The 21,607-nt window shown below is 33.1% G+C and overlaps 4 protein-coding genes across 5 annotated transcripts; 2 read left to right on the top strand and 2 right to left on the bottom strand.

Moving 5' to 3' along the window:
• Positions 1-115: 115 nt before the first annotated feature.
• LOC111797977 (tRNA/rRNA methyltransferase (SpoU) family protein) lies at positions 116-2,441 on the top strand. Its single transcript, XM_023680900.2, has 2 exons — positions 116-377; positions 593-2,441. Exon 2 carries the CDS (start codon positions 614-616, stop codon positions 2,324-2,326), a length of 1,713 nt encoding a protein of 570 aa, XP_023536668.2. The 5' UTR covers positions 116-377; positions 593-613; the 3' UTR covers positions 2,327-2,441.
• A 537-nt stretch (positions 2,442-2,978) lies between these two features.
• LOC111798083 (vacuolar protein sorting-associated protein 32 homolog 2) lies at positions 2,979-6,669 on the bottom strand. Of its 2 annotated transcripts, none has more exons than XM_023681044.2 (8): positions 6,518-6,669; positions 6,246-6,351; positions 5,540-5,639; positions 4,444-4,529; positions 4,241-4,332; positions 3,669-3,783; positions 3,386-3,581; positions 2,979-3,160 (listed from the first exon to the last, which is right to left on the bottom strand). In XM_023681044.2, the coding sequence occupies exons 2-7, from the start codon at positions 6,315-6,317 to the stop codon at positions 3,390-3,392; spliced, it is 657 nt and encodes a 218-aa protein (XP_023536812.1). In that variant the 5' UTR covers positions 6,318-6,351; positions 6,518-6,669; the 3' UTR covers positions 2,979-3,160; positions 3,386-3,389. The 2 variants fall into 2 exon arrangements, with proteins under 2 accessions (XP_023536812.1, XP_023536811.1); XM_023681043.2 differs by having other exon boundaries at positions 6,522-6,669.
• Positions 6,670-10,373: 3,704 nt separating this feature from the next.
• On the bottom strand, positions 10,374-12,217 carry LOC111798164 (zinc finger CCCH domain-containing protein 20). Its single transcript, XM_023681165.2, has one exon. It carries the CDS (start codon positions 12,049-12,051, stop codon positions 10,864-10,866), a length of 1,188 nt encoding a protein of 395 aa, XP_023536933.2. The 5' UTR covers positions 12,052-12,217; the 3' UTR covers positions 10,374-10,863.
• Positions 12,218-17,736: 5,519 nt separating this feature from the next.
• Positions 17,737-21,005, top strand: LOC111798978 (inositol oxygenase 2). Its single transcript, XM_023682347.2, has 10 exons — positions 17,737-17,935; positions 18,841-18,928; positions 19,016-19,097; positions 19,237-19,441; positions 19,529-19,641; positions 19,707-19,829; positions 19,912-19,981; positions 20,059-20,137; positions 20,214-20,295; positions 20,773-21,005. The coding sequence occupies exons 1-10, from the start codon at positions 17,905-17,907 to the stop codon at positions 20,797-20,799; spliced, it is 900 nt and encodes a 299-aa protein (XP_023538115.2). The 5' UTR covers positions 17,737-17,904; the 3' UTR covers positions 20,800-21,005.
• The last annotated feature ends 602 nt before the right edge of the window (positions 21,006-21,607 follow it).

The raw sequence follows: 21,607 nt of genomic DNA, 5'->3' as shown, positions 1-21,607 counted from the left end.
GTCTTCGTAGCGTGCATCTCACGTGCTGTCGAATGCCGGGGCTATACGCCGATTTGGGCCGGCCCATCGGGTTCACATGTCTCATCCCGGGTCATTTCGAAAACTTTTCCTTTCTTATTTAATTTCTTTTTTATTTTTTCTTCAAGAAAAACAAAAACTTATCCCGCGATTGTAAAATCAAATAAAAATTGTCAAAAGACAGAGGAAAACCCTAACTGCTCTGCTCCCCGCTTCTTTGTCTTCTTCACGCCGTCGCCGTCGCCGTCTCCTCATCCGTTTAACCAGTGCCGCCGCCCCGCCGTCGTCGTTCTCCTGTTCTTGCCACCGCAGCCTTCTTCCTCTGGGTTTGGCTCTGGTTTTCTACTCTGTTGTTGCAGGTATTCCCCCAATCTTCGTCTATGTCTTTCTTCTCACTTGAAAACACAAATTAGAACTTATAGAATGGAGGTTTTTTTTAAAGAACAGCGGGATAGCAACAAATTCGTGTTTGTCTGTTCTGATTCGGACATGATCAGTCATATCTCTTTTCATTCGTAAGTCGACTATGCTCTATAATTGTGTTCATTCAATGCTGCTGCTATTTCTTTAACAGAGGCAGACATTTCCTCATGCCATGAGAGTTTCTTCAGGAGCCAGATGCTACAAATCATTTCACTCTTCAAATTTCCACCGGACGTGTCCAAAACTTCCAATAAACTCTAGTTGGGTTAGTTGTACAGTTTCTTCATCTGGGTCATGTCAGAGCTTTCATGTTAATTTCTCTCTGGCCAACCTTATGAACCTTTCAATTCGTAGTCAACATTGCTCTCCAGAAATTAGAAAATTAGTAAGCCCCAAATTGAGCTCACCTGCTTTGACCATTGAAACTTCTCTGAAATCTCGAACTTATTCGAGCTCCCATTCAATTAAAGACGAAGGAGTGAAATCTAGGGATAAGCTTCCTTGGTTAGCAGCAACAAACAGTTTTGAGAAGGCAAGATGGTTGGATAAATCAACAACAAAGAAGAGAGGGGATCGATCGTCATGGAAGGAATCAAATTCCGGGTCAGAAAAGATGAGGTCTTCATGGGGCTATTCAAAGAAGACAATTGGGAAAAGGGGTAATAGGCCATCTGGTGATGAACAGGAAAAGAGATATGGCAAAGCACCTGTTGGAAGCGCTTACCGTTCTTCTTGGGAGGTCTCTGCAGAGAAGTTCGCTACACAACGCATGGAGTATGCAGAGGAAAGAAGAGAAAGTAGGAGGGGAAGAGTTGATAATGAGGAGCAGCGAAGCCGTGATGTCGAAGTAGAAGATGAAGAAACTGAGGCCATTGCTGATCCGAGATGGGATAAGATCAAAAGTAAATTTGAGAGACCTGAGTTTCAGAGATGGAATAAACAGGAAAGCTTGAGTAGAAAAACATGGAAGGAAGCTTCTGAATCCACTCTGCCTAAAATGGTAGGTGAAGGTGTTTATGGGGTCGGACCAGTGTTGGCTGCTTTGTCAGCTGGAAGAAGAGAGTTCTATGCATTGTATATGCAAGAAGGACTCGACTTGAACAACAATAACAAGAAGAAGAAGGACAAGAAAGGGTTTGAGAAAGTTCTTAGGTTGGCTGAAAGGAATGCGTTAACCGTAAAGGAAATATCGAAGCATGATTTGAATATGCTTTCGGATAACCGTCCACATCAAGGTCTCGTGCTAGACGCCTCTCCGTTGGAAATGGTAAAAATAATGGAGTTGGATCCTGTCTCACTTGAAGAAGACAAAGGCTCGCTTTGGTTAGCGTTGGACGAAGTTACAGACCCTCAAAACTTGGGGGCGATAATAAGATCGGCTTATTTCTTTGGTGCGTCGGGGGTTGTGTTATGTGCAAAGAATTCAGCTCCATTAAGTGGTGTTGTTAGTAAAGCTAGTGCTGGTTCGCTCGAGTTGATGGAGCTTAGGTATTGTAAGAACATGATGCAATTCTTAACATCCTCGGCTGAGAATGGTTGGCGAGTCCTTGGAGCTTCGGTTTCTTCGAAATCCATTGATTTGGAAGAGGTACCACCGGGGGCACCAACAATCCTAGTGTTGGGCAGTGAAGGCACTGGTTTGAGGCCCTTGGTGGAGAGATCTTGTTCACAGCTTGTTAAGATACCTGGGAATATTCCAGTTGATATAGCAATGGATAAAGATAACAACATCGAAACAACACAACCAACAAAGGAAAGCTCGGTTGACGAGTTTCGATCCTTCATGGCTGTGGAGAGCTTAAACGTCAGCGTTGCAGCAGGCGTGCTTGTTCACCACCTAATTGGAAGCAATTACAAGAATGAATCGTATGAACCCTCTATTTAACACCTTCATTATAGAGTAGATCCATTCATTTTTAGTTCCCTGTTGCAATCAAATGATGTGGGTTTCATGATTTCTTATAATTGGTGTGTGACATGCTACCCCCATGTAGTTGAAATATGGTTATTAGTTGGTGGTCTCAATTAGAACTTAATTTTTATCTAAATTGATTAAATAACAACCATATTTTTATGCATGAAAAAATATAATATAAATATATTTACAAAATTTGTAAAGAAAATATTAATAGACTAAATTGTTTCTAAAGCGTTACCAATAAACTAATTTTTATTTTTATTGAAAGTAAGTAGACTAAATTTGAATATTTGAAAATATACGAACTAGAGATTACTTGGGCCGAACTTTGGGCCAAGCTCAATGTGGGCCAAGTGTACAAGCGAAATAGAATTTGGGCTGGGCCGTGCAGATCCAATCAGTAATATATTTGTCCGTCCGAATGCCTAATCAGTATATATGGGCTGGGCCAGTGTAGGGGTTGGGTAGAAAAGAACAATTCATAAACGGCAGGTTGATAACTAAGGCAACTAAACTCATCACTACCTTCAGTCAAAACTTATATATAGCAAACAAACATGCCATTTTTATTATAAGTCAAAGAAATTATAATTACTCAAATATTACCTAGATTTCCCAATAATTTAAAATTGAAGATTCGTATAAGATTTTTAGATGATTTTAAGATGAAGATCCCAGTAATTTTGCACCTTTATATATACATTGTCTTGCCGCAGGGAAGGGTAATTTGTGTAAAATTTCAATCAAACGCTTAGAAGATCCGGATGTAATCTGCCAGAAGATGATACTCGTATGCACCACCTGCAATGTCCAATTAAAATTCAGTTCTCTGCTCAAACAATGGATAAAACGTAATCTTTTAAGATGAAACAACGTTCAACTACAAATTTAGTTCATCGAGTTTATTAAGTACTTGAACTTTGAAAATAATAAATTTGTAATTTAACCATAAAACATTAAAAGAACAGTGTGATTATTGAAAGTTAATCGGAGCTCATTCAGCTTAGATTGGGCTACGGAACAAACCTGGTTAGAGGGCCATCTCAGCTTGCAGAGCTGCCAGCTCGTCTTCTTCAGCAGTTCTCTTCTGTGGAACAGGGCGAGCAGGAACTCGGCCTGACGGGACTGAGACAGGTCCAGCAGGAGCCGTCGAGGCTGGCTGGAGAAGTTGTTCTTCCAACTCAGCACTTTCAAGCTCCTCGAGTTCTGCCTCCAATTCATCCTGATTACACCACCATTGTTAATAGATGAATTATGAGACATAAGCAGATACCAGGAGAGGCCAAGAAACCAGCCAAAGATTAAGTACCTCATCGAAATCAGCTGCAGCACCAATTGGAGTTGACAGCGCTTCCTGTATCTGTTTCATATTCTCAGTCTGCTCATTGATCTCATCCATCGTCTTGTCCACATCATCAATGTTTCTGGAGAAGAAAGTTTCAAATAATCAGCCTACTTTTTTAAAATAAGTACGGTTCCAAATTTCACAACCTCGGTTAAAGAAATAAAACATGAAACAAACTTTCACAAATTATTTCATTTTTCAGTGGCCATTGCAAGTAATGCTTAATGGTAATAGCTAACTTTCTCAAGATTGGTTGGCTTAACATCAATAACTCAATGAACGAAGTGCATAAATAAGTTGAGCAATGTTTTGTACAGTTTTTTTTTTTTTTTCATTTTCCGGCTTAGGCAATAGTAATGTTAATAGTTGTGCTAAAAGATCGATTATAAAGACAAATAGAATGTTGGTTAAAACTTTTATAGAAACCTTGAAACTATATATCTAAGATGATTTAATGATCCAACAAGAAGAAAATCCTGAAAGGTTATAACCCACGAAGGCAGAAAGGAAGCAAATCAAATAAATATTAGGCATACGTTGCTTTCTGCATGGCCTTCATTGCAGACGCTCCTGTTCTCAAAGCATCTACAGTCTCCGTTGTAGCTTTTGCGCCTTCTAACATAATCATCTGCAACAGTAATAAAATTGTTCATAAAGTAAAAGGTTTAGTTCAATGCAGTTAGCTGAAAGTACAAGAAATAAATGTCTCATCAATCAGTAAATAACAACTCCAGCTCACCTGATCATGGATACGCAATTGGAAATTTCCAAGTTGCTCTACTTGCTGTTCATAAAGCCTTTTCCTCTTCAAACACTGTATGGCCGCTGCAACCAAATTCTAATGACTATGAATCGAATCTTTCAATTTAATATCATTAATTTTTTCTTTCAGATCTAACTAATTGATTAAACTAATTAAATTGTCAGGAAGGAAACCTATAAACAACAATTCTTGTAAAGAACAAACGTTCGAGTTATAAACAGAACTGTTTCATATCCTAGACATTTAATCCTAATATTTGATATTCATATCCAACAAACAAAACGATCCAAATGGGTTGGCAAATAAGAACACGAGGTAATATAGAGATAGAAGGATAGGGAACAGCAAAAATTACAATGATTTTAAAAATATTAAATAAATCAACAAGAATGAAAAGGAACAAACTATAGAGCCCAAAAAAGCAGACAGAATAAACTCCAAAAATGCAGCTCAGACTAAAATAGACATGAAATATAAAATTAAAACCCATTTGAAAGTGATATCCAAAACACTGATAAAGATAAGAACAAGGAAAATCACAAAACTCCAAAAATGAAAGAAAGCTCAAACGAAGATTTGAAATAAACAAAGCTACAAATGTTAGGCCATGATAAACTACAACAAAAAAATATTGGGATACATTGCAACCATCAGTCATTAAGACTGGCAACAAAACACAAGAAAAATCATCCTCCAAAAAATGCACGAGGCTACTTCATCAATTGAGGATGTAGAGTAGAATAAACAAGCACGAGATTTTCCTAATAAGGAAATAAACAAAAAAAGTAGATGGAGGATTCAGTAATAGATTCTGCTGAGTATCATACTGCAATATACAGACATAAGCACAACTTGCATTTCAGGGCATATTGAAAGTTGTAAAACTTTTAAGCATGAGATAACATTAAACAAGAATGGCAGTACCATCAAATTAACACTCCAGAGCGGAGAAACCGGGTGTTAATTAAATCTTATTCACACTTCACATGCGAACAAATACTCAAAAAAGGAACAAAAATTAATACCAAGAAGCATTTGACCATAGAAGAGATCACCCAATTACATAACATACCTCGTTTATTCTTCACTCTTGTGAATTCTTTAGCTTTTTCAACCTCTGCAGCAGCCTTCTTAATAAGAACGTTCTCTTTCTTCTCCAGCATTTCAAGTGTCTAAACAGATAATCCCAGACGATGAAAAGGAAGCAATTAAATCAAACAACGCCGGACAATTATGAAAAGCTTAGTCGGACTACACAAATCTACGCAACCAATATTTTAGACGCAATTCCAAATATCTATTCCTTCAATATACCCGCATGGAATAAAAACACAGCATTGTAGTACACAGGTTTCCTTTCTTACATAAGCGACATTTCACCTAGAGAACGGCAGTTACCAGTGGCAAGACAAATGTAAAATTACGAGTTAACAAATCCAAATAAGACGATAATTTCAACTGGAAACCAATTACTACCGCATTATAAACACTACTACTCGGTCAAGGAGAACCAATTACTACGACGTCATAAACACTAGTACTCCATCAAGGAGAACCAGTTAATACGACGTCATAAACACAAATACTCCGTCAAGTAGAACCAATTACTACGCCGTCATAGACACTAGTTTTTGGAAAAGACGAGGAAAAAACGGAATGATCGAGAAGCCAAGCATCCATCAAGATCGATGAAATAGGTTCAGAACAAGTGAGAAAAAGAAAAGATCATTTCCATACAAAGAATATCAAAAACAATAAAACATCGAAGTAAAACATACCTCGTTCAACTTGTCTAACGTAGCCAAAGCATTGGCTTCTTGTTTAGGTTTACCAAAAAGCCTGTTTAACATTGTTTAAGCTAAGAAAAAAGAATCGCCCCTCGATCTGCAACAACGAAATCACAGACAAAATGAATTCCTCAAGAAGAGAAATCGCCCTGCCGATCAACTTCGACACGATTCAAAAAAAAAATTCAATGCCAACAAGAAAGGAATCGAGAAACCAGCGAGAGATTGAGACGGAAAGATGATAATCAGAGACAAATTTATACCAACCAGAATTAAATGAAAGAATTTGTGAAGAAATTTGAAGTAGAAAGGGTTTCTTCCAAGGCGCTCCAGAAAAGGAAGGACGAAGATTTGGAGTTCCCTCTCTTCCCGTCGCTGTTTGTCCACCACACGCGGCAATGTATTTAATTGGTTCCCGTATATCAAAACAACCAATTACTCACTCCGCCAATTCATTTTAAACAGGATTTATGGGCCGGGCCCAATCAGTCACTAAAATGGACTCGGCCCATTATCTTACTTGGGCTTCAGAACATTATATGGGCCAACCAGGTCAGTTACCGACAAGCCCAGTGATACGTACAAAATAATACAAATTATTCATATGATATGCAAACAAATTAAACGGTCCAATATACCCTACCATGATCTAAACCTATTACATATGTGTAATAATACCACAGTCAATATACACTAGTAGTGGGCTTGAGCTGTTACAAACGATACTACGGGCAGGTTCCGAGTGGCGTGCCAGCAAGTATGCTGGAATGGTGGATTATGAGATCCGACATCGATTTTAAATGATAACGAAACATTTCTTATAAGAGTATCGAAACTTCTCGCAGACGCAGTTTTTTTAATTTTGGAAAATCCTAAAATAATAATATCTAATTATTATATTTTTATGGATTTATAAATTTAGAAAAAAAAAAAACAAAACAAAAACTATGACAATATCCTATACAGCTTGTCGAGATGTCACTTCAACTTTTGCACAGTCCACACGAGTATCATATATTATTATTTAATTGAATCTAAATTTATTTGAATAATGTTTTTTTTTTGTATGTTAGGTATGAAATCCCGAAATAATCGCCATTTTTTAATGTAGACGAAAATAGACAACTGCTAAGATTACCTCGGGTGACCGTAACTCAATGACTGTCGACAATTTCCACTACACAACTTACCTACTCCTTTGTCCTTCTTCTTTCCTCTTATTTTATTTTATTTTCCTTTTGACCCTCATTTGAAATTAAAATATATATATATATATGGCATTTTCTATTACTTTATATCAATTTCCCTAATTTTTTAATAAAATAAATATATATTTTATAATTTATACATACTTATATATCTACTCAATCTTCTATTCAACTAACTTTATTAAGATTGTATAAAATTTAAATAAATAATTATATATATTTAAAAAAGAAAATAAGTGAATGCGACTGAAGTGTGATTTATAAAAACATAGGATAATGGCCACAAATTTTTCTATATTATAATCATTATGGTTTGCTCCGACATGAGAATAATAAATAAGTCTGGTTTAGCTTTACTCACTATGGAAAAGACATTTCTCTCCAAATCAAAATGAAGTAATAACCGTTTAATTATATTTTTTAAAATTTTAAAATTATTATTCAAACCTTTGAAAGTGTGATATTTTTGGTAGAAAATACAATTTTTTTTTTTTTACCAAAATTTAATATATTTCTAAATTTACATTTTTTTTTTTTTTTTCTTGAAGGAATAAAACGAAGTAAAGCCGTGTGGTTTCTAGTCTTCATGATGCTTCCCACCGGCTTTATCAGAAAGCTTTGGAAATTTTGAACCGCACAAATCCCAATGGCCATACGTCCAACCATTCATAAACACTTCCAATTTCCCTTTCTTTTTCAACGCTAATTTCGATTCAAAACACCTAATTATTTTATTTTAATTTTAATTTTAAATTAATTTTTGTCTTCTTTTAGTGTTTTATACAAATATTTTCATTCCTTTCTAAATATTTATAAAATTTATAAATAATTTAATTTATAGCTCGCTCCATCGTTATAGAGAGTAAATTATCTCAAGTTTTTAATGTTCATCTACATACTGTTGTCTGTTGTTATGCGATCTAACCATTTATGTTTTTTTATAGAGAGTAAACTATTGAAGATTTATTGGGAGTGAGTCCCATTCTCAAATATTGAACAAAGAACTGTGAGCCTCGAAGGTGTAGTCAAAAGGAGTCGAGCCTCGATTAAGGGGAGACTATTTGAGAGCTTCATAAGCCTAAGGGAAGACTTATAGTGTACTTTGTTCGAGGGGAGGATTGTTGAGGATTATTGGGAATGAGTCCCACATTGGTTAATTTAGTAGAAGATGATGGATTTATAAGTGGGTTTATAACAAAGCCATGAGAGCTTAGGTTCAAAGTGGACAATATCATACCATTGTGGAGATCCGTGATTCCTAACAGTGATTTTCTATTCAAATGTTACGAGTCGGGCTAGCTTCTTATGCTTAGTGTTACACTAACAAACTCGAGTCAAGATAGAATTTGGAGTTCACCGACTCTATTAAATACACGGTGAGCGCAATTCCCTAAAAAAGAGAAAAAGAAAAAAAAAAAGTTTGAAACATGGTATAGAAAAAATTAATGACCTAAAAAGTCATGGGGTTGCTATCAAAAACTTGGTTGAATTATTTTACATAATGAGAATTGAAAGGCCCACCAAGAAAATGGGACTACAAGATTTGAGGCAAGATTTTGTAATCAACACCCTTTCCCCCATATCAATAAAGAAAACCAAAGACTTTCTCTAAAATAAAATAATATTTAGTTAAATTACGCATTTAGCCTTAATCCTTTTATTTACTGTTTTTTAATTTTGTATCTAATGTCTTCTGTCGTATTTAAAATTTATAAAAATTAATTAACACGACACAAATTAAATATTAAATAAAATATAAAAATAAATAAAACAAATTGGACAAGATTTTAATGCAACCGTCCCGAGCTCCCTTCGCCCCACCTTCCAATTATTTACTTTTTGTCAGCTCAAATCAAGACAATTCCAATTGGGGTTTGACCATTCACCTCATCCATTCAAACCTTATCCTCGATAGTTTTTTTAACCAAATTTTTAATATCACAATAATATTTTTATTTATTAAAAAAAATTATTTTTTGTTGATATTGTCCCTAGAGTTTTCTAGTCACTTTTTGACTATGCCTTCGAGACTCACAATACTTTGTTTGACATTTAAGGATTTGTCAATCTATTAGCATGGTTGTTCTGATACCATGTTAGACGAACACGACTCTCCACAATGGTATGATATTGTTCACTTTGCGCATAAGCTCTCATAGCTTTGCTTTGGGCTTCCCCAAAATGCCTTATACCAATAGAAAGTGTATTATTTGATTATAAACCCATGATAATTCCTTAAATTAATGGATGTGGACACTTTCATCCAACCGTATTATTAGTTATGATTTTATGTTCACAACTTGGATCAGTACCTAATGGCTCAGACATACCCAACAAATGGCCATATTAGCTACTTTTCGTTTATAAGAGTGAATAATATTATCATATTTTGTCATTATTCACCTACATTCGTATTCTCGCAAACACTCTCGAATGTAGTATCGATTTGTTAATGTAACCTCCCTTTACTCAATATATATATATATTTTTTTTTTGAAATTGAACATTAAATGTCTACAAATAAACTCGAATGGATAAGAATGTGTACCGAGTCAATATTCCTAGGTTTAGGCAATAATAAAGAATGTGTACCGAAATTATTATTATTTTTATAATATGTTAGAAAAAATATATATTTAGAAATTAAAATTTAATTTTGAAGCAATGTAGTGACAAATCCTTTGCCAAGAATCTTTAGGATTCCAGCCTTATTAATATAAGTCAATATTCATTCACGTGACACCAACAACTTCATTTTCACGGGATATATTATTATGTCACTTAGTAACAATTTCAATAAAATAAAATAAAATAATTCAATGCCTCATTAAGAAAATATTTTATATTTAAAACTTTTCATTATAAAAATTATTAAAATGTGACAAAATAAAAACAAAATGAAAATTGCCAATAGAGTAAACATATATACATACACAGATACTATAAATATATATTATGTTCACTTTTTTTCTGAACACAATCATAGGGTTTACAATCCCACAAAATACAGTAAACGATTGCAGTATGCGGACGCTATAACAAAAAAAAAAAAAAAAAAAAAAAAAACCTATACAAAAAAGGATACCCTTCCTTTTTTTTTTTTTTTTTTTTTGAACTACCTCCTTTTTGATATGTTCTTCTGGAAATTACGCCCCAATAAACAAAACAGAATCGATTCTCCGATCGTCCATCCATTTGCACACCCAACCCTAAATTTAATATTTACAGAGAATCTTGAATATAAAAAATTACGATGTTCTTCCAAATCGAAAGATTCTGATTCTTCTCAATCCAATTCCAGTGCTGTTATAATATTAATCAAGAAAAAAGCAGAAGAAATCCTGGTTGTAATGGAGCCAAATTAGAATCAGAGACGAACCTTTGTTTTTCTTACACACAAATTACTTGAGAAGCTCCGAGATCCAACCAACGTCCACACTTCCGCCGCCGGGTTTCTCCTGATCGCCGCACGCGACGGAGTTCTCCTTTCGTAGTTTCTCCAGCATTTTTGCTCGTAAATCTCTCCCGGATTCCACTCGCGCCATCGCCTGTTCCTCGCCGCTACCTAGGTCCCAGAAATCGAGATATCGGACGGCAGGAGGAGTTGGAGTATCTGGAAGGCTACTGAAGCCAGAACGAGCGCTGGATTCCCCTGGAGATCCGAACACAGGAGATCCAACTTGAACATTCCACAACGAAGAAGGAGATTGCACTTTACCGAGTTCCTTGTGGAGTTGTAAACTTCGTAGCGACGCTACCATTTCGTTGATCGAACTAGTCGCGTGCGGTCGATTAAGTGATCTAAACATTGGCGATTGAGGCGGAGACTCGATTCGAGGAGATACCGGCGTCGATGTTCCTGAAGAAGATAAATAGGGCATTTGTTTCGCACAGGCCTCAATTGCTTGCCGAAGAGGAGATCCGTCGTATGAAGGGATGGAACTCGTACTCCGAGGACTCTGTTGAGGCAAAATCCTAAGTTGCTCTGGCGTATGAGCAAAGAAGCAAACTCTCCTTCGGCAACTCGTTCCATCCTTGCACGGCTGAGTCCTATATCGAGCCGGATGAAGCCAGCACTCGAAAACTCCATGAGCGAACTCACACGCATCTCCTTTATTACAGTTCCCCTTCCTAAAATCTGCACACGCCGTACCAGAATAGTAATACTTCCTCGGATCTCGCCGGCGAGCCTTCTCGCCGGGATGAGCGAACGGGCACTCGGTCCAGTCGTGCGATCTTCCTCGCAAACACTTCTTAATCTTGAACTCGTACATTCGAAACTGATCGGAGGAGTACGTATCCACCGGAGAATCCGCCTCCCGACCTGAAGCATCAAGATCCGATTCCACCTCTGCCTCTTTCGACGGCAAGTACTGCTGCAGCATCGCCAATGCTTCCTGAAGATAAAAAGGAGAGTATCCATCTCCAGTGGAAAATCCGTCGCACTTGACTCCGCTTCCGCTTCCACTTCCGCTGCCGCCGCTTCCCGGCGAATGACTGTACCCATCCGACGCCGGATCTTCCATAAACGTCCATGGCGGAACATGAAGCTTCTGGTTAGGGCGGTTAGGTTGCTCATCGATCATCATTTTTACCTTTCTGCTCTGCTGGTTTTTCTTTTGCTTCTGTGTTTCTCCTTAGGGGAGAAGAAGGAGATTGTTGGTTGATTCACCGGCATGGTCCCTTCATTTATAAACCAGCAGTACATCTCTAAAACTAACCGTAGTTAGTTTCTACCCAACCACGGTTAATTTTAAAGCAACGCCAATACTGAAAGACGAGATATCTAAATTTTGTTGTGTTTTTTTCTTTTTCACCGCGGTTAAACCGTACAGGAGAAACGTCTTAACGACACCGTTCGCTTTCAAGTTAAGACAACGGCCTATAACATTTCCACGTGTCGAAGTTCATGATTTTATTCTGCAAAAGTGGGCCAGGGATGCTGACGTGGCGAAATTCCATTCAAGAAAAATAACGTGTTGTGTAACTTCAAGTGCTATTGGGTTAGGTTTTTTTACCTATCTTTTTTAACCTCTTTTCATGGGTATTTGTTGGGAATTCTTCTCACATTCTTAACGATATTTACACGTTGACAGAGGTTAATAATTTAATTTGGTTAGTTTCCACGTCAACAAATTAAAATTTTATTACAAAAAAGGTTAAACGTTATAGGGTTTTTTTAATGCATTTTTACTTAAAAATAATATTATGCATGAAATGGAGAAATTATAATATAAAGTTTTTAAAAATTGTATAAAATTATTATGCGATGATTCTACTTTATTGAACCCTTCAACAAAATAAATTGATGTAAAAAATAATTATATCGATCAAATTATAATGACCTACCGTATAACCGTAAAGTACACGAATGAATCGATACCACATCGAAATGAGAATAGTCATAAAAATAGAATGATTAAGAAATACTTAAAAATAAATATAATTATTATTTATATTAATAAAATGCACCTTCATTTTCTACTTGAATTATATAGGAAATAATTCTATATTAAATATAGAATAAATAGAAAATGTGGAGGAATTACTTATAATATATATTTTAATTTATAATATACAAATTAACAATAAATTATAACTAAAATAAATATCTTGAAATGCCAACAATTAAGCTTTTGAGTGATGTTTTTATGTCTCAATATTTCACAAGGATAAATACAAAATGAAGGAGAATTCGGGAGAAAATATGGCAAAAATAAATAAAAAGGAAAAAATAAAAGAAAAAACAAAGGAATTAGGACAGTACAGATGGCGACTCCTGCTGAAATGTGGAAGTTACCCACTTCGATTATAGCAGCTTTATTTTTATTCCTATCCTTTTGTTTTAACCCGCAAATAAATATTTATTTATGAGCATAGCTTTAGCTCGGTTTTTTAAAACGCGTCTGAAAAGTTTATACACCTCATATAAAGAATATTTCTATTAGATAATAAAAGTTTCACATTGGCTAATTTAGAAAATGTCATGTGGAAAGCCCAAAGTAAAGTCATGATGCTCAAAGTGGACAATATCATATCACGGTAGAGAATCGTGTTCATCTAACAGTTTCGTTCTATCTCTAATCGATATGAGATCTCACAGTCTACTCTCCTTCGAACTCCAACGTCCTCACTAAAATTCGTTCCCCTCTTTAATCGATACGGGACCTCACAATTTCCACTCCTATAAACATTAAAAAACAAGTTATAATCACGTGGTGTGGCATATTTTAATTTATAATAAAAAAAAAAACGTAAATAATATATACATATTTTAATTTGTAGAAACAAATAAATAGAATATAAAAATTGATATACGTTCGAAACAAAATCACGTGCCATGTTTGTGGTAGGTAATTTAATGAGTTTGGAGTTAAATTTCACAAATTTCCTAACAATTTCCAATTTTGTAGCCAACCTAGACACCATGATATTGTATAGTAAGGTTGCTAGAAATAAATTCACGTATTTAATGAACACATTTTGGTCACGTGGTGTGGCCCTCTTCTAACAAGATAGACCCCTTTTTATTTATTATTTCTAAATTTGGACACGTCGCATACATAAATCAATATAGTTGTGGACTATACAATATAAATTTATTTCACTATAATAAAATTTTAATATAATTTCTTAAAAATAAGTTATAAATGTCTTTTTTTTTTTTTATAATAAAATTCTCAAAATTTATCTATGAATTCGGGAGGAGGGAGATGGATGGATAAGGTTAAGGTGGGAGTGAGGGTGGCAGTGCAAAAACGGCGAAGCAGAGGGACACGTGGCGGAAAGTGAGGGAACGTGGCGACAAAACAAACGGGCAATGAAACCGTACAAGAAATACTCATGCCATTCTGTACGGTTTTTAAAATATTTTTTAAGGCTATAATTCCTATGGTTCTTATCCGTTCAAAACTGGCCGTACACGTAGCCTTTTGTCGTCTTCTTCCGCTACACGACATCATTGTCCTATACTAAACCCTTCTTTCTCTCTGCCACGTGTCTTCATCTCCCATTCCCTTCCCTCGAGATCCCCCCATTCCCAATGGAAGTACGGAACAAGATTTTTTGTAGAAAAAAAAAAAGAAAAAGGTTTCCTTTTTAATTATCTTCTTAGAGGTAAAAAATGTGTAATTTGCTAAATTAATAGTCAATTAATTTAATTTTATATATAAAATTATTTTAGTATATTATAGAAATTAGATTTAAATGAACACTCATTGGAGATAGTATTTTTTTTATTATAAACTCACCGAGCCTCTTTCCGAGAGAGTGTCCAGATCGTTACGCCATCCGTGCGGGTCGGAACTTACCTGACAAGGAATTTCACTATCTTAGGACCGTTATAGTTACAACCACCGTTCACCAGGGCTTCGGTCGCCGGCTCCCCTGTCATCAGCCAACTTCCTTGTCATCGGTCGCCGGTTCTATTTTTCGACTTTGCGAGACCTGTATTTTTTGGTAAACAGCCGCCTGGGTCTAGACATTAAATTAGCAGATATGGAAGAGTTTGGTCATTAAATTAGCAGATATGGGGGAGTCCAGTCATTAAATTAGCGGTAAAATTTTTGGCAAACATACGTTTATAAAGGGGAGATTTCGATAAAAATGGAACGTCAATGTCGTAACTTGTTGTAGTGATGGGATTTCGAACCCATTAAGGCCGACATGTCGTAGGGTGTAAGAAGAGTACAGCTTCAAGTTCCAACCCAACTCCACTTTTATTTTCTTTCTATTTTTAACACTTTAATTTTATTAATTTTATTATTTTTCAAACAACTCAATTTCAATATTGTTAAAAGATAAATGATTAAAAAAAAAAATTATATAAAGATTTAATTTAATTTTGTGGGTTTAAAAGTAATTATCTTATAATCTTGCATGATTTAAGGAAACATGAGAATCATATTAAATTGAATTTAAGGGATGATAAAATAAAAGAATTATTATATTCTTAATTAATCAACTAATCAAAATAATTAATCATAACTCCACACATGCTGGTTGATTTATAGAAATAATGTTAAGAATTATGGGTAATTTAGCAAATGTCTTTAAAGTAATTAATGAAGGCAGAAGTTAGGGCAAACAGTCAACATCATTGAGATTTTTGAAGATTTCATAAACTTTTTTAAGTGGAAGGGGAAAATATTGCATCCACATTTTAAGGTCAAAAAGAATGAAGACATACTGTTAAAGTCGAAAAGTAAGATGTCTAATTTTCAACTTTGAACGTGTATCGGGTTTAAATATCATTTTCAAAGTGCTAGCAAATTTAATTTTGATCGTTGAGTTTAAGCATACACCGTATCTGTAATGTTATATTAAAAAATTATTGTTATGGGTCTTCATATGACTCGAGATTCGATTAATTTGGACTACTCTTGAGAATATTTGATGTTGGTAAATTATGTCAGTCATTTGTAGATGTTTAATATTTGATTTATGAGATTTTAGTTATTAACGTGAGTGTAATTAAAAAATAATTTGACAACCCGACCAATTAATATAGTATTTTTCTTGGCGATTATAAATCCTATTTCATATATTATTTTTATTTTCTCATCATACCAAATATATAATTAAAAGTCATTACTTTTTTTTTTTCGGTAGCTAAACCATAAAATGCATGAGAGTGATAATAAAACATGTTGGAACAACTCGTGTGGTTGTCTGAGGATTGTTTTTAATCTTAAAACAAGGAGTAGGTGACGTGACTATGTCATCGTGTAATGTCTGACCAGTCAAATCTAGATTGAATCTTGATTTGAATTATAGCTGGGGTCGTTATATTTTTGTCCATTTATGCGCACGAGAAAATAAATAAATTTAAAATCAGTTTAGCCCTTCTTTTGTCCGTTTGTTGTCCCTTAATAAATAATAATAATAATAATAATAATTTAGAGGAAAGATACGGACCAAAGGAGTTAACCTGTGGGAATGGGCCAATGTCAAGCCCATTTAGAGCTCGATTACCAGACATATGGGCTTTTTAAACTGGCATCGAGCCCAATTCCAATTTTATGAACTATTATTTATAATTTTTTTTTGAAACTGAAATTACCATGTTTTGTCGTATTATAGATATGTAAATGTAAATGTAAACTATAGATTTGTTTTATTTTTATTTTTATTTTTATTTTGTTGTCATGTTTTGGCTCCAACCAAAAGAAACAATCATATAAAATAAAATAAAATAAAATAAAACCAAACCAAACAAGTTGACAAGTTGTTTGCAAAATAAATGTTTATAATGAAAAGAATCAGTAAATAAACAATAAATACATTTTTCTTCTCTATATGCATTATATTATATTTTTGTTGTATTAAATTTATTATATAAAGTGAAACAATATTATAAAATATATATAAATGAAATTCAGAATTAAGAAATGTTTACTTAAAAATAAAGTCGGATAAGTACGATTAATATGGTATAAAAAATAGAAACGACGTGGCATGATCTGGAACGTTGATTGGGGTGGGATTATATTAGGCAAGTAGATGTCGTGTCAATGAATTAAAGTCAATCAGCTGTCGAAGTTTGATTAAGATAATATTAATCCACGATTAGCTGACTCATTATTTTCTTTATTTATTTTTATTTGCATTTAAGTCCTTCGCCTTTTTGTTAATTAATTTACTTTTTTCTTTTAATTTTAATTTTCAACTTTTTTAGGAGTTTAAATATGGGGGCGTTACTAGTTTACATGCTTGAGGACGTAATAAAGACAAGTACCGATAAATAAAAATATGTTGAAATCATTTTTTTACATGTAAATTACATATTTACCCTCTCTTATTAATAGCCACAGGAGCATATTTACTTATCAACGTCATAAATTCCATACTCGCAAACTTTATTTTGTAAAATTCGAATTTTGACATTTTGATAAAAAAGAAAGTTTGACATTACTGTAAAAAAAATTATATTTCAAATCAACTTATAATAAATTAAAATTAAAATAATTTATCCACAAAAAATACGTAATTTTTATTTTGATAATACTAAAATAAAATTTATCCATAAATTAAAATTAAATTAAATTAATTAAAATTTTATAATTATATTAAACATAAAATTTTAAATTATTGATATTAAAATAGTTATTAATTTTTTTTTTTATTTTTTTGAAAGTTTAAGAAATTATTAGAAGGGTTAAATTGGTAATTTAAAGTTTTGTTTAGAAATGGAGACTTTAGGGAATTCATATTTAATTAATACTATTTTTTTGTTATTTTTTTGGGTTACGTTATTTATTTATTTAATTTTTCAGTTAAGGACTCGAAGGTTTCCAATTCTCCGGCAAGGACTTCCCTCCGCCATTATATAAACGCCAATTCCTCACTTCCAAACTCACCGCAGAAACGAAAACCAAAAGGAAAAACGAATCTCAGCGACGAACCGATTCGATTTTCCTTTTCATTTTCCTTCGATTTTCAGAATGACGATCGTCTTGGCGCAGCCGGAATGCGGTACGATTTCAATCTCTCTGTTTCAATTTTTCTGAAATTTTCATGGATTGATTAAGGCCTAGGGTTTTCATATCATTCCAATGTGTTCTTCGTTTCGTTGCGTTCGTTCTTCGAGCTCTCTCTTTCCGCAATCTGCCTCTACTCGATCCAACGCCACCATTGATTTCTCATTGTCCAATTGTTAGTTTAGGATCCTGTTTGTGAATTTCTTTTTTCTTCTTCTAAATTATAAATGATATGGATTACTTTTTGGTGGATAATCGAGTCTTCGTTTTAAGAATAGAATATATGATATGGATTAGAACAGGTTGTGGTTTCTTTTTTACTTTTCCACCTTTAACAATAAAGTACTAAAAATGTTATTAAACAAGATCAAAAATGCTATTAAACTAAAAGAAAAATCTAAGCCTGTTTACTTTCATTTTGTTCTTCCTAATTATTTTACTCTAAATAAACTTTCCTTTGAATTAGTCAATTTTTAAAATAATTTTGATTTTTGAAAATTAAATTGTAAATACTAATTTTCTTTTGATCGTCGTTAATAGTTTCTCTCAATTTTTTATTTTCGAAAAATTGTATTTATCTTCTTATAGTTTTCGTTTTTCCTTCCTAAACATTATAGTCAAATTTAAAATATAAACGCAAGTTTTTATTTAAAAAATTATTATTATTATTATTTTCATTTTCAAAGCTTAAATAATATATACAAAGAAATTCGTAATGGAAATAACTCTTATAAATTTAATTTTAAAAAATTATTCAGTAAATGAATAAAATAAAATAAAATAAAAAAAAGTGAAAACAAAGATATTTTTGAATAGTTTAGATTTTCAAAACTTGATTACACTAATATATGTTTTTTAAATGTATTTTTTATTTATTAATATATTTAATTAAATTTACAGGATCTGAAGTTGTGGATCAGAAGCCGAAATCACCAAGCGAAAACGCATTTCTCGCCCCCGAAATAAACTCATTTGGCCATTCATTCAGGTGATTTTATGATCTCATTTTCATTTTATCTTTGTTTATATATATATATAAAAGAAACTTATTTGTTTGTGTGGAAATATTTTGTAGGAATTATGATGCAGAAAGTGAAAGGCAAAAGTCAGTAGAAGAATTCTACAGCTTGAACCACATCAACCAAACATATGATTTTGTAAGTACACGAAAGTTTTCATTACTTTGTTTTGGGCTTCTCAAAAGGGTTCAAACCTTTTCTCCAATAAGTACCTTTTTTAATTCTTTTCAAATGAGAAGAATTTGGTATGAAATAATGGTTTATTTGGGGAAAACAGGTGAAGAAAATGAGAGAGGAATATGGGAAATTGGAGAAGGTAGAAATGAGCATATGGGAGTGCTGTGAGCTGCTGAATGAGGTGGTTGATGACAGCGATCCAGACTTGGATGAGCCACAGATTCAGCACTTGCTTCAAACTGCTGAAGCCATTAGAAAAGACTATCCCAACGAAGATTGGCTCCACTTGACTGCTCTTATTCATGGTCCTCTGTTTCTTCTTCTTCATTCCTTTCCTTTTAACACATTCCCCTAATAACACCAATTTTTTTTAATTTTATTATGTGTTTCAGATCTTGGAAAGGTTCTTCTTCTTCCTAGCTTTGGAGCTCTCCCTCAATGGGCCGTTGTCGGGGACACACACCCTCTCGGATGTGCTTTTGATAAATCCATTGTTCATCACAAGGTAAGAGGTCAAAGGTTCGCAATTCTATTTTCACGTAATTTCAATGACATTTCTTAAAAATGCAGTACTTCAAAGACAACGTGGACAATAACAATCCAACTTATAACACCAAATATGGAGTTTATTCTCATGGGTGTGGCCTCGACAATGTAGTGATTTCTTGGGGGCACGACGATTATATGTACTTGGTATAATATATACTTTTATCTTCTTATCTTAAAAGATGTATTAATTATACTTTCATTAAGAAAAATATATACATATATGTAGGTGGCTAAACAAAATGGAACAACCTTACCTCCGGCTGGATTATTTATAGTCAGATATCACTCATTTTATCGTAAGTTGAATGAGTTTGGTTTGTGCATAAAATTATAATCTGTAAGTTTAATGATTGAGGATTTAATTTGGTTACAGCATTACATAAGGAAGGAGCTTATGAATACTTGATGAACGAGGAGGACGTTGAGAATTTGAAGTGGCTCAAAATTTTCAAGTAATTTTAAAATAAATTAAATGAAATGAAATTTCTTATTCCATTGATTGATTGTTTGGAATATATATGTTCACAGCAAATACGACCTGTACAGCAAGAGCAAGGTTCTGATCGACGTAGAGACGGTCAAGCCTTATTATCAATCTCTTATTGACAAGGTAAATTTTGTTTTTATTAATTAATCTAATAAATATTATTTTCATTATGATTTTTCATAATTCAAACCAAAATTTAAATGCTAGGCAAGTAATATTTGTTGTTGAATAACATCATGGGAAATTAAACACAAATTTTAAAATTTTAATGCATATAGTATTTGATGTTATAAATTCAAATCAATTTTTTAGAATTAAAATATTTATAATATTATAATATAAAATAATTATTATACAAATATTATAACAAAAAAAAAAAAAAAAAAACGTTTATAAATGAATATAGAACGGTTTATATTCAATTTAATATTTAATTTCAGAAATCCAACTAATTTCATGTTTTCTAAAACAACACATGTTAAATTATTATTTAAATTAGACATTAATTTTTAAAATATATTATCAAGCACATATTTAATTAATTAGTTTTAAAATTCTATTTTCAGGTTGGTTTATTTATTTACTTATTTATTTTTGCAGTATTTCCCTTCGAAGCTTAAATGGTAAAGGATGAAGATGAAGGGCTGAAAGTAGAGGGAAATATGCGGGAAGTATAAAATAAATGCTGTGGATTATAGCCAGAAAGTGATCCAATCTATGCCTAATTTTATTCTCCAAAGTTTTATCTGAAATTAAATTTCAAATATGAAATAAGAATTGAATATTAAGAACGTCGTCCATAAATAAACTCAAATTCAAATAAAAGTTAAAAACACGTAGCTAATTGAATTTTCAACTTGAATTATATGCTAATATTTATATATTAGCAAATTTTAATTTAGTATTTTAAAATAAAAAATCGGATTAAATTATTATTTTAAGTTTAGAGGAAATATATGAACAGTTTGAAGGTGTAGAGAGAGAAAAGGGCAGGTAGAAATGTGGATAATTATTTTAGTGCAAAGTGGGAAAGATGACATGCAACGTATCCAAACGTGAAGTTGACAAAAATTCATATATATATTTAATGTCAATATCTATCTTATTTAAATATATTATCATCTCCAATAAAGTATTATATCTCTTTATGCTCAAAGATTTGTATTCTTCTTCTTTAACTTGCATTATTTTATGTACGAAAGTTTGAAGATGATGCCAATGCTTGGACTTATCGAATGTTTTCCATGCTTTAATTGTCACCCGATCAATTATTTCAGTTTAGCTACATGTTATCAACACCTTTTATTGCTTATTCACTTTGAGTGAACAAATAAAAATAAATCCAATAATATTTAAGGAGCAAATAAAATTTTTAACATAAAAACTCAAATTTTAATACTACGAAGATAGTATTTATCTAAGAATTTGGTAAGGT

The sequence above is a fragment of the Cucurbita pepo genome, chromosome 7 (assembly GCF_057944985.1).
Source record: "Cucurbita pepo subsp. pepo isolate OVF chromosome 7, ASM5794498v1, whole genome shotgun sequence".
In the NCBI taxonomy this organism is placed as follows: Eukaryota; Viridiplantae; Streptophyta; class Magnoliopsida; order Cucurbitales; family Cucurbitaceae; genus Cucurbita; species Cucurbita pepo.
The sequence above is the reverse complement of the archived record's forward strand: the minus strand, read 5'-3'. Positions and strand labels throughout refer to the sequence as shown.

What these genes read in the sequence shown, in the direction of transcription:
- LOC111798978 (XM_023682347.2), top strand. Translation starts at nt 17,905, where the DNA reads ATGACGATCGTCTTGGCGCAGCCGGAATGCG. An exon ending in CTTGGCGCAGCCGGAATGCG is followed by an intron (nt 17,936 to 18,840) that starts GTACGATTTCAA and finishes TTAAATTTACAG; the next exon opens with GATCTGAAGTTGTGGATCAG. An exon ending in CTTGACTGCTCTTATTCATG is followed by an intron (nt 19,442 to 19,528) that starts GTCCTCTGTTTC and finishes TATGTGTTTCAG; the next exon opens with ATCTTGGAAAGGTTCTTCTT.
- LOC111797977 (XM_023680900.2), top strand. Translation starts at nt 614, where the DNA reads ATGAGAGTTTCTTCAGGAGCCAGATGCTACAAATCATTTCACTCTTCA.
- LOC111798164 (XM_023681165.2), bottom strand. Translation starts at nt 12,051, where the DNA reads ATGATGATCGATGAGCAACCTAACCGCCCTAACCAGAAGCTTCATGTT.
- LOC111798083 (XM_023681044.2), bottom strand. Translation starts at nt 6,317, where the DNA reads ATGTTAAACAGGCTTTTTGGTAAACCTAAACAAGAAGCCAATGCTTTG. An exon ending in CGTTAGACAAGTTGAACGAG is followed by an intron (nt 5,640 to 6,245) that starts GTATGTTTTACT and finishes TTATCTGTTTAG; the next exon opens with ACACTTGAAATGCTGGAGAA. An exon ending in AAGGCCATGCAGAAAGCAAC is followed by an intron (nt 3,784 to 4,240) that starts GTATGCCTAATA and finishes TTTCTTCTCCAG; the next exon opens with AAACATTGATGATGTGGACA.